General features: G+C 37.3%; 1 protein-coding gene across 3 annotated transcripts in view; it reads right to left on the bottom strand.

The window, feature by feature from the left end:
- Nucleotides 1-13164, bottom strand: part of LOC140126705 (dynein axonemal heavy chain 3-like) — an 883215-nt gene that overhangs the window by 788452 nt on the left and 81599 nt on the right. For all 3 annotated transcript variants that reach the window (XM_072146467.1, XM_072146468.1, XM_072146466.1), the window contains exons 3-4: nucleotides 9463-9542; nucleotides 7817-7934 (exon numbers count right to left, since the gene is read on the bottom strand). In XM_072146467.1, coding sequence (XP_072002568.1) covers nucleotides 7817-7934; nucleotides 9463-9469 — 125 coding nt within the window. In that variant the 5' untranslated portion in view covers nucleotides 9470-9542. The remainder of the gene's footprint in view (nucleotides 1-7816; nucleotides 7935-9462; nucleotides 9543-13164) is intronic.

Below are 13164 nucleotides of genomic sequence, written 5' to 3'. Positions count from 1 at the left end.
CAAATGAATTTCCATGAATATTGCAAAAGAAATATAGAAAATAAGTTTTCCATTAAATTCATAATAACCACTGAATATGTACAAATTAACATTCATTTAACAAATTCAATTCATCTTCTTTCCTTAAAAAACATTGAAAAATAAATAAGTAAATGAAATCATGTCAGATATCCCTCTGAGCCAATGTCCGCTCTATCAAAATATAAAAATCAGTACAGGCGGTCCCCTGCTTAAAGGGAACCTATCACCAGGGACCTCATTTTTACAGATTGTAAAAGTCCATGAGTCCTGCAGTGCAAAAATGCCTCTCTGTCTTTTCTAAGCATTTGCATTACAATATAATTGTGTGTTATAACTTACTCTTGCACCCTGACAAAATCCTGGGGTAGTCACAGGGGTTGGGCTTTGGTTTGAATGCATTTAAAAAAAAACAACATGTGACTTGTCTGAGCTGTAGGCTGCCTTCATCTTTATGCTCCTGTACAGCTCTGTCACTCCCCCACTGATGTCATCTCACCGGGCTGTGACCTCTGAGAAGGAACAGGAGGAGGAGCTGTAAAGGAGCACAAAGGTGGGGGCGAAGCTCTGAGGAGTGAGTAATACAGACAAGGCACATGTTGTTTTTTTGAAAAGCATCCAAAGAAAAGCCCAGCCCATGTGACTACCCCAGGATTTTGTCAGGGTGCAAGGTAAGTTATAACACACAATTATATTGTAATGCATTGCAGAAAGGCAGATTTGAAATGCAGATGTAATGGACTCCTGCACTGCAACCTGTCTTTATTGAAAATGAGGTCCATGGTGACAGGTTCCCTATAAGGACACCTGATGTACAGATGACCCCTAGTTAAAGATGGACCCCTCTGCCCACTGTGGCTTCTGGTGAAGCTCTCCGGTATAAATATACAGTTTCGAATTACATACAAAATCATCTTAAGAACAAACCTGTGGAACCTGTCTTGTACATAACCCAGGGACTGCCCGTATTCCAAGCCGCAAATCCTGCAATGGAGAATAGCATGCAAATAGCCACTTTTCCATTTTGCCTCCCATAAAAAATGTAATAAAAAGTGATAAAAAGGTTGTACAGTTCTCATAATGGTATTAATGGAAAACATCCTCTTATCCTGCAAACAATTACACTTTCCCCTGCTCTATATACCAAAGTAGGGTATACCTGTGTCAGAATACAGTAACACTAGAGGGTTTTGTATATAAAAATTTTATACATTTTTTATCTTCTATTTATTCTAATTTATTTGTATATTATATCATTTTTTAAATCCATAAATCCAAAGATCAATAAACCAACTTAACATCTATCATACAGTTTCATTTTATACTTTTGTTTTTAAAGTAATATGACTTTACTTTTGGAAAATGCCTTGTGAGTTCATTTTTTGGAGAAGTTTTAAAAGAATTACTGTATATACTCAAGTATAAGCCGACCCGAGTATAAGCCGAGACCCCTAATTTTACCATCAAAAACTGGGAAAACCTATTGACTCGAGTATAAGCCGAGGTAGGGGAGTGCATTGGTCACAGACCCCCCCCAGTATGTAGCCAGCCTGCCCCCAGTAGTATACAGCACAGCCCCCAGTAGTATACAGCACAGCCCCCAGTAGTATACAGCACTGCCCCCAGTAGTATACAGCCTGCCCCCAGTAGTATACAGCACAGCCCCCAGTAGTATATAGCACTGCCCCCAGTAGTATACAGCACAGCCCCCAGCAGTATACAGTACAGCCCCCAGTAGTATACAGCCTACCCCCAGTAGTATACAGCACAGCCCCCAGTAGTATACAGCACAGCCCCCAGTAGTATACCGCACAGCCACCAGTAGTATAAAGCACAGTCCCCAGTAGTATACAGCACTGCCCAGTCTGCCCCCAGTAGTATACAGCTTGCCCAGTGTTAAAAAAAAATAATAAACTTATATACTCACCCTCCGGTGGCCCCGACGTGCAGTGCTGCTCACCCGATGTCCGTGCGGGTCCTCTTCTGGCTTCCGCAGCCGTCTTCTTGCTTCTCTAACTTCGTGCCGGGCGCCGCCATTGCTCTCCTGCGGATGGCGCCTAGTATGACGCGCCGCTGCTGACGTCATACTAGGCGCCGCCTGGAAGAAAAACAATGGCGGCGCCCGACACGAAGTTAGAGAAGCAAGAAGACGGCCATGGAAGCCAGAAGCGGACCCTCGCGGACATCGGGGGAGCAGCGCTGCACGTCGGGGCCACCGGAGGGTGAGTATATAAGTTTATTATTTTTTAAATATTTTTTACGTATATATATAAGTATTGACTCGTGTATAAGCCGAGGGGACGTTTTTCAGCACATTTTTGTGCTGAAAAACTCGGCTTATACACGAGTATATACGGTAGCATTATTTGGCTATTTTTCATAATTATTTTTCAATAACAAATATTAATTTCAGATAACATTTTTGACTATCTGTTGTTCTGACAATGAAATATTGTCCATATTAGATGTTTTCATTTCAGCGGGAGCAAATTGTTGAGTTTTTACTCTCGAGAAACCCTGAAAACACATTGACTGACAGTATAATATTGCTCCTCATTCTTATTTTCAACTTTAACTGCTGTCATTCTCTACCTTTAGTGAAAACAATGCGATAAACATGATTTGTACACATTGTTACAAAAAAGACTGGTGTAGAAGGGATAAGGGCATCAGATCCATAGAAGTTTTGCCACAAGGAGCATCAATAAACTTCCTACAACTTTCTTTTTAGTAGAACACATACGGTGCTGAACTATTGCTTGACTCTGCTAAAGACGGGGAAGATTTATGAGTTTAATTTATGATCTCTCCTCAGACGACTTTGAAATTTTAACATCTATGTACAGCAATCCGCTTTACTACTCCTCAGCTTGCAATTATTTGTGTCTGCAAATATTGCCCTAGTCATTAACTGCATCTATTATTGATGAGCTTTGTGCTATTATCTGGCTCACTGAATAAAATCTATGTTAATGTAGGATGAAGTAGCTAGAGAAAAACAGTAAAAACAGAATAATGTAAAGCAACATATAAGGGAAATAGAGAGACACGCCAAGCACATAAAAAGATTAAAAACTATTTAGAAGGGCAATAATATTAATATGATGATTTTACCCCAGTAATATCATTATTGAGCCATTTTTGAAACTTTTTATTAACATATTTTAAAGCACAATAATTTATCCCTAACCTTCTGCCTTCAACCCCTACCCAATCATTTAATATGGACCTCCTACAGGTAAATTAACATAACTGACTGAAATGGGCGATGAATTAATCTTTCCTAATGCTGTGGAGCATTGTTAAATAATATGCTGCACTAGAGTCAAAATTTACTTCCAGGAACACTTGGCTACTGGGTTAGGGCTTGTTACTAGCACTTCATTGCATTTTACTTTCCTTAAAAGCATACAACACTAGATGCTGAAAAAAATACCAATATTTATTTTAATCAATGTTTCTATTTTGCCTTAGGATAAATGAGCAAATTAAATTATGTCAAGTATTCCTGCAACCCAAAATGTCTATCAAAATATAAAACCACTTATTCCCCCATAAATGAAAAACAGCATGCAAATGGCCACTATTTTGCCCTTTGCTTCCCAAAAATTGTTAATTAAAAATGATCAAAAGGTTGTACAGTAATCACCGTGGTATAAATGAAAATATCTTCTTATCCTTCAAACAATGACTCTATAGAGACTGATACAGGTTTCAGAATATTTGTAATGAATATTTTTTAACATTTTTTAAAGTATTAAGACATTTAAAAAACTATAAAAATTTAGCATCAGCAAGTTGTGACAAACTGAAACTGCAACTGCATTTCCATCACATTTGCAATTTTTACAGCTACCCAGTACATGAATATTAGCTCCTTAGCACTCGATGACTCGATTTTTAAAGTCTGACATGTGTCATGACAATTGGTCATAGCATTGGAATGCTTAATTCATTTTAACATATACACACTGCCCCCCAGAATATAGGTATCCTTCACACTGCTCTCCCAGTATTTAGATATCCAGCACACTGCCCTCTAAGTATTTAGGTAGCTAGCACACTCCTCCCCCAGTATAAAGATAGCCTCAGCATGCAGCATGCTAGTATATAAATAGCCTCAGCAAACTGCTCCCCAATATATAGGTAGCCAGCATACATCCCTCCAGTATATTGGTAGCAAGCAAACTTCCCCCTGCCAATATATAGTTTTCAAGTACACTGCTCCCCCAGTATATAGGTAGCCCATCACACTGGACCCTAGCATATAGATAGCGAGCAACTGCCCCCAGCTCATAAATAGAGTCAGCACTCACCTTTCTGCAATCCCCACAGCTCATCTTCTCCTTGGGATTCTGCAGCAGTAGCATAGGCAAAGCAAGGATGGTGAATGGGCAGAGCACAGCTGAAAAATCCCAAGGAGAAGAGGAGCCATGAGGAGCACCAGAAGGTAAGCACTGTGTTTATTTTTTTATGCAGTGTGGTGGCGCCCCCCTATTTCCTCCAACAGATAACGAATGGGGTTTGCCTTTGTCCTCAACTAAGAAGTCAATTTCATGTTCAATACAACTTGATGAAACAACAGATAAGCCTAAGGCACCAACTTGCAAAGACAAACTTCCAGGATTGCTGAAGAAGATTGGAAGCCACCTTTTCTGTTAGAAAAATATGTAGTTTTCAAGTTAAATTTTTATTTTCTGACTACATAATTGATCTTATATCTTCTCTATCACACAACCCTAGACAATTATTTAATTCCTTTAAACACCTTAACAACATATGACATTTAATTACACCACAGTGTCGTTAAGGATGTTTGAAGGAGGCTCACAGGCTGAGCCCTTTCCAAATATACCGGTTGTATGCTGTATTATGCAGCAAACCCCCTCCAGTAACACCAGTGATCACAGTTGGCACCAATCACTGGTGTTAACCCGATAAATGCTGCCAGCATTAAAATCATTGTCGGCATATGGCCGCCGCCACGTTGGATCATTGTTCCCCATTAGGTCATTGGGGTGAGATGATTCATCACCATGACAGGATGGAGTCTCTACTAGATTCCAGACCTTGTCATTCAGTAGATCTTTTACAATAATATGCCATCATCAGCAAATCCACCATATACTGCTGTATTGTAGTATGCAGTATATGGTAAGAGTGATCAGACCCCCTAGGGTTAAAGTAACCTAGGAAATCTACATACCCAGTTAAAAATGTTAAAACTTTAAAGAAAAAAAATTATAAAAACCTAAAAAGTTTCATTGACCTCGGTTTTCCTGAAAACTGATAAATAATAAAACTATACAAATTTTGTATCCCCCTGATTTTTCCAAACAAGAGAATAAAGCACAGGTATCACCTGGAGTACACAAAGAAAGCAGTAACAATAGCTCTCAGAAGAAGCTGGAGTCAATGTGTTTTTACATAAATTTTACCCCATTTGGAATTTTTTTACTGCTTCCTAGTACATGGCATGGAATATTAAATACTAGGAAATACAATTTATCATGTAGAAAACAATCCATCATAAAGCTATGTAACAGTAAAAATAAAAAAAAATCAACACCAGTTTTAAAAGTCCACTGCCTTGGAGTAACCTATGATTCTGCCCCACATCAGAGCCCACATCCTGCAGCCTATTGTACTTCTTCCGCAACAAAATTGCACAGAGAAAGAAAGAACAGAGACATAGCATAATAGATGACAATAGTTGCTGCTTATAATTACATAGATTTAATATTTTAAGCGAAAAACATTACATCTTATACTACTTTGAATAAAAATTGAGAATTGTAGACTTAAAGGGGTATTCAAACAAAGACAGGATTCTTAAATATACTCAGGATAACAAAATAACACATTCTGTAATTCACCATTATTAACAAAAATACAGTATTTCACAGATATAATTCCAACCTGTTTCTATCAGTCCTGGTGTTTACAATTTTGGTTGTCCCTGGATCCGACCATTAATGTCAGACAATGGTCAGACAATTCCCTCTAGCTTATCTTGCATTGCAGGAGAAAGAAGAGGACTGGAGGCAGGCATCACACTCAACACAGTCACTTCTTTGTTCAGCTGTGCTTCTAACTGCATGGAGAGGACACAGCAGCAGCTGCTCTACAAACAAGATAAGCTCTGCATCCCAGAGGAGGGGGGGGGTAGCAGTGCTGACTGTATTTAATTTATTAGGTGCCACAGTAGAGATGAGTGTTCCATTGTGTCATATAGCCATCTCATAAATTAGATCTGTCTTGTCTCATTTTTTAATGTGTCAGATAGAAGTGGACTGTTCAGAAGCTTAATGAAAGTGTAGATAAACCCTGTACCCTGATAATTTAAGAACATTGTCAGCACACAGTAGCTCACAGCACTAGAGGGATTATGAAGTGTCTGGCTGTCTAATCATCACTAGGTTATAGGAGCTAAAACAGCAATAAAACTGAGTAAAACTGCAAAGTACAGAGTCAAAAATTATGTTTATTGTGTAAACATCACTAGGGGATTAAAATTTGAGAACTTTCTTTCATGGGCAAACCCCTTTAGCAGCAAAATCAAAGTATATATATATCATTCTATCATTATGCAGAATTTTAATTTCTACCATTTTGGTACATGAAAAGCATTTTTCTACTTTTCTTATCATATGATTTGCTGTCTAATTCAATAGCTTTCATTTCACCGTTGAAGAAATTATTGACTGATCCTGTATTGATCCTTAAGAATACCGATTAGAGAAGCTGTTAATAGGCATATGTACAGTAGACAAAAGCTTTTAGAACCATACTAAGCCAGACTGCATGGACCATTACATTCTGGTTTCTATTAGTAGCCACCTGCCTGAACAGTCCCATACCCCACATTTTCTTCTGTTCCCTTCTATCTTTATCAAATTAGAGGATCCAGATATAGGGAAATCTGTCAAATATATTATATTATTATCTATGGTTGCAATTCTAAACTTACAGTCCAAAACTGCCCACACACATATGTTTTATCTTGGCAACCCCTGTCAAAACCATAAGGCTTTGCATAATACATATTTGGACTTCTAAGTGTGGTGAATAGTATATATGTGAATAGTGGGGAATGTAATTGTAGATAATATGCTTTAATGTCTGGCCATGGATAAATCTATGAACCGTGACAACAAATTTTATTAATATGTATTTTGTTAGCCCACAGAAGTTCAGATCAATATTTGCTTCAACAAGTGTAAAATAAAAACTTCCAATGAAGTAGAAGCTGTAAAAATGCAGATAGTCTATTCATCCTATGGTAAACTTTGTAAAATAAAAGTTTTAGTACATAACAGATGATAAGAGGTAAGATAAGATTGCCATGTAAGCTCAACAGGACCCAAGTACAAGTCTGTTGACATCTTGATACAAGATAATTGTATATTGTACTTTATATTTGTTGAAATGTTGCCCTCTCTAATATGAAAGCGGAAAAGGAGATCTGTAGAATATAGTGATTAGCACTTTCTATCACAAAGAATTTCCTTTTTAATTTAAAACGGTAAACGGCAAAGGGCTTTCTGTTGGGTCACATCTCTGCACTGTATATCCTTTGAGTGCCACCTTTTTCCCGCAAAAATACTAATCTGTGCCACATCTCATTGGTAACAAAGGTTTATCTCTTACGTGCTTAAAGCATGCACAATATAATTTCCATTTCATGTGCTATGTATTTGAATAGGGAACATGACATTTGAAAGCAGTATCTTAGGAATCATCTTTCATTGAATTCACAGGATATCTCTAAAAACCGTGACAACTTGATAATACTTACTTTCTCTTGCTCATTTTATGCAATGCATTCTTTTTCTTGACAATCCGAAGCTCCTGATAAGGAGGTTTCTGATATAACAATCCAGCTGGATTTTCTTGTCTGCACAGCTCAGGATGTTCTAAAAGGCAGCAAATCATTATATCATTCACCTTATATGAATGGGGGGCAGACACTAAGAACTACCGTAAATGTGGGAATCTCCTATTAGCTCTAAAAATGTCTTGTACCTAGTATTCAAATGTTTCATAGACTGAGAATTGACAAGAAAAGGAAAAAAAATACCGGTGCATGGATATTGTCCAACCTCATACAGTATATAGGAGCAAGAATCCGGAACCCAGAATAAGTAGAATTCTCAATGGATAATTTATAAGTTTTATGATCAGCTTTATATCATAGGACATTTCAGTCCTATTTTATGACCTTCATCAGAATGCTGATAATAGGAAGAAGAGGCATTCAGGTTATGAAGATTGCAAGTAGGCTTCAGGGCCCACTGGCTGGCCTAAAAAAACGTGGGTCCTGATTAGGCAGTGTGTCGTATGTAGATAGGTTGAAAAATAAGATCAATTCTTTACTTAGCGTATTTAACAGGAGAGAATACACTTTAATTAGAGGCAACGCTGCTTATGTATCATGTTGTGTGATTAGTGCTTTGGGTTTTTTGCTCCAAGCACATTGATTCTTTAAAAAGTTGGTCTATCAGGGTGTGGAACAAGGAGGGCCAGAGCATTGACACCTTGGCCAGACAAGCTGTATTCTGCAAAAAAAAAAACTGGAAGAGGTTATAGTTGAAATCTTTCCCTGCCCAGACCTGGAGTACATTTTCTTCCGGACAGTGAGTTCTGAGCCATAATCACTAAGAGGCCAAAACCGTTTAGTAATTCTGTCATGTCGTCCCTGGTATTCTGGGTAAAGGGGTATTCTCATCTGGGCATTCACATTCTGTTTCATTAATCTGCCATTTATAAACATTTCTTCAATTAGATGTTATTAAAAAAATGTACCTGGGTGAAGATAATTTCTCATAAATGTAGTGATATGGTCCCTTAGAAACGAGACTGACTCCTTGGATATGGCCACCTCTGCTGGAGGGATTGCACAAACAAATAAAATGTTTTTATATATGAAATGTCCAGGAGTTACTGCATGTCCCTCAGCCATCCTGTGGTAATGATTGCAGAATCCAGGAGGTCAGGCAGGACTCAATATCACATGTGTGGCCACTGCTGCCAAAATGTGTGGCGGTCGTATCCGAGAAAGCTATCTCGTTTCTAAGGGACAACATGGTTACATTTATGAGAAATTATCTTCACACAGAAACATTTTTTTAATAACATCCAATTGAAGAAAAGTTTACATATAGCAAATAAATGAAATTAAATGTAAATGTCCAGATGGGAATATCCCTTTATCTAAGGAGATAGTTATTAATGGGGCTATTTATGTTAAGCTTTTTTATATTTTTTTCTTAGCCACACAAGAATTCCAATAAATTTCTTATTTCTATGTCTAGCATTTAACCAATTTAATTTCCTTCTGTTGATTAAGTTTAACTGAAAACTGCTTTATCTCATGTATACTCTAGATAAATACACATACACTTTGGCAAATGTATCAAATGCGGTTCAAACAAATACTCTTACCGGTCATAGTGTTAAGTTTGTAGACAGAATGTGTTGAAAAATCTCTGGCTGCTGGGCTATAGTTGTTGGCAATTGAATCACTGTAAAGCAAAAAAAAATGTAAAGATAATATTTCAGGTGATTTACTTATTACAATGAAAGTAATTCCAATTAATCTACAGGCTAAGGTATCATGTACATGAGCATAGTAGATAGACGTCTATGGCACTCTGTCATGTTGCAGTGAGCACATGCTTTCTTACCGCACCATGACTGTGCACGGAAATCTATAGGACATGTCCTATATTTTGCCGTATTACAGCACCAGCCTCTAGCCATTCTATGGTGAGGGGAGGGGTCATGGGAACTCACCCCTCCTCTCTCCTGCAACCGGCTGGATGCTCCTGGGCGAGCATCCATTGGTGTGCATGAGGTCTAAAATTAAGAGTTTTATAGGTAAAAAACACTTTACTACTCTGACAGTAAAATTCCATACATTCTTCTGTAGTCCTTCAAAGATCACAATTAAAGGGAAATACTGTAAAATGTAGCAAATTTAGATGTATGGTGCAGCGTTACATAAAGTATACTAAGTGTTAGAATTACATATCCATATTATGTAAACATTATAAAATACATCTCCATTTCTATAGCACCACCATATTACTCTGCGATGTACATATCATGGGGGGACAGATACAAACAAAATGAGACATTACAGAGTAATAACATGTACCGACCCTACTGATGCTCTTCATACACGTAACTACGAGCGCTCATGGATGCTCCAGACTCCCGATATGTATAATAAATATCAGATTTTATTGATTAAAAAATCTATATATTACAACGCGTTTCGGTCCGGTACTCGGACCTTCGTCAGGCAATCCATATTCAGAGCGCTCGTAGTTACGTGTATGTAGAGCATCTGTAGGATCGATACGTTGGAAAACCTTCCCCGGGTGACCCTAGAACACGGAGGACGGGATAACCACACACGTCGAGCTGCCGGATACCCGTGACTTTAATCCTATATGCTGAATACTGATCATCGATCAGGTGAGAGTCCCACTGGACAAAAATCTTTTTGTTATACCAAGTAACATCGTGTAATGCACTAGGAGAACGCTCTTCTTTTTCTCTCTGTCTCTTTACTATTTACTCTGGAGGAAGATTGCACCATTGTGCATCACTCACTCCAATCCCAGGTTTTCATAGAGTAATAACATGGTGGGAGGAAACAATAGGAGTGAGAGCCCTGCTCACAAGAGTGTTTAGTCTATGAATATACATGATTTTAATTCCCTTTTAAACATTTAATTCCATTTCATTCCCTAACACACCTTTCAAAAACATTGACATTGGGTACATTAGCCTCTTGCATCTTGATCTTTTTCAGGCCATTTTTATAAAACAATCATATAATAATAGAGCAAGGAACAGTAGGAGTGTGCAGGTGCTATGATTCAAATTATAGATGCCATGGACATTAGATCAATACAGTTTCTGAGAACAGAACAGTACGTTTTGTGATAATAATATAATAATATAAACTAATTGCAAAATGAACATACTGTGATTAGAAAAAGTAACAAATAGACCAAGACTTTCTTTTCTTTTTCAGTAGTATTTACCAGACTACAATCCCACCAACTATAACTCAATAAACCCTGAAATCACTTTTCTGAATAATGATCCTCTACAACTCAGAGAGACTGCTGGCTGGCTGTAGCTTCCTACGGGTGGCCGATTCCTTCAGCAAATATCACAATGGATTAATGAGTCAACCCGGAACAGTCATTAGCCAAGTTATCAAAATGTAACCTAATTTCTTTCTCATTTTGTGATAGGAATCTTGATGATTTCCTTCTAAAACTGTTCATTTTTTTTTCTTTTTCCTTATCTTCGTCCAGCATGTGTTTCATATTTTCTGCTTTGTTTCCATCTGCACTAAAGATATGGGTATATAGGCAGTCCCCGGGTTACGTACAAGATAGGTTCTGTAGGTTTGTTCTTAAGTTGAACTTGTATGTAAGTCAGAACTGTATATTATACAATTGTAACTCCAGACAAATTTTTTTTTGGTCCCTGTGACAGTTGGATTAGTATAACAATAAAGCTTCATTACAGAAACCTTTAATAAATGTTGTAGCTATTTATTGTAGCCTAGGGCTAAAGTACAGTAAAATACCAATTACAAGAGGTCCGTTTGTAACTAGGGATCGTCTGTAAGTCAGATGTTCTTAAGTAGGGGACTACCTGTATTCTATTCTATCTGTCAGATATGGCCTTTCCTATATGGTTCTCAATATGTTTCTTAAAGTCAGCATTTAACAACAGTTAGTATTTTGTAAAGACACTAGTAAGCCACAAACTTGACATGAGTTTCTGTGCAACATTCTTAACAAGACAAAGGTTCAGAAGTCTATGCTACATATAAGTAATTAAAAGAATGCAAAGAATAATCTAGGACTACATTTCAGATTAAAGTGATTTATGGTAATGCAAATAAAATATATTTTTGTGTGGATAACATTTACACTATTGAAAGAAAAATACATTCACTATATATTTTTGACAAATGACAATTAGAGAAGTGTATGCGATGAGAAAAAAGGTCTATACAATTTTATTCTCATTTCATAATCTCATATTATTGCTTTCAAAACGCTAAAAAAAGTAAGTGTCAAATTAATAACAATCTATGTGTGATCTTTGTTAATCTCTCGGGTAATTGTCACGCATGTCACAATCTTGATTTTTTTTTTTAATTTAAAATAGATATTAAACGGGTTGTCCACTTTCAGCAAATAATTGACATGGTTTGTGTAAGGAAAAGTTATTTCGCTTTCCAATATAAGTTCTCTATTATCAAATTTACTATTGGTAGTGAGAGCTGGAGAGAAAATCTCACTTACAGACCTTTAAATTAAGGTGTGCTATATGTTAAAGGGGTTGTCTGTTTGCTGTCCTTCTATAGAAAGCTTCTATGTTTACTTCCAGTTTATAGAAATACAGTTTATAGAACTCTTATAGCACACCTTAATTTGAAAGTCTTTTATCACCTCCAACATCTCCAACTAGCTGCATCCTTGAATAGTTGCAGCATCACTGGTTCTAGCATAATGAAAGTGAGATTTTCTCTCAATCTCTCACTAACAATAGTAAATTTGATAATAGAGAACTTAAAGAGGTTGTCCGAGACTTTATAAAAAAAACAAAGATGGCCCAGGAGGGGGGCTGCTTAAAAAAAAAGGCGTTGCATTCAGCTTCCCGCCAGGCAAGTTTATTGGGTCTGGTCGGCGCTGCTTCTGTGGCCATGTTTGTTCACATGGGGTTCGGACCAGAGCAATAGCAGCGCAGGAAACCTGGAGGGCGCCAGGAGGTAAGTACATGTTTATTTTTTTAAGCAGCCCCATTCCCAGCCACTTTTGTTTTTAACCCCTAGGGGACACAGCCTATTTTGGCCTTAAGGACGCGGCCCCATTCTTCAAATCTGACCTGTGTCACTATAAGTGGTTATAGTTTTGGAACGCTATGAGATATCCATGGGATTTTTAGATTGTTTTCTCGTGACACATTGTACTTCAAATTAGTTTAAAAATTTGGATGATATCTTTTGTGTTTAGTTATGAAAAAAAACAAAATTTGGAAAAAATTTGGAAAAATTCTTTATTTTCAACGTTCTAAATTCTCTACTTTTGATGCAGATAGTCATAGCAC

Source organism: Engystomops pustulosus, chromosome 4, assembly GCF_040894005.1.
Source record: "Engystomops pustulosus chromosome 4, aEngPut4.maternal, whole genome shotgun sequence".
NCBI classification, from domain to species: domain Eukaryota; kingdom Metazoa; phylum Chordata; class Amphibia; order Anura; family Leptodactylidae; genus Engystomops; species Engystomops pustulosus.
This window is presented reverse-complemented; position numbering and strand designations above follow the sequence as displayed.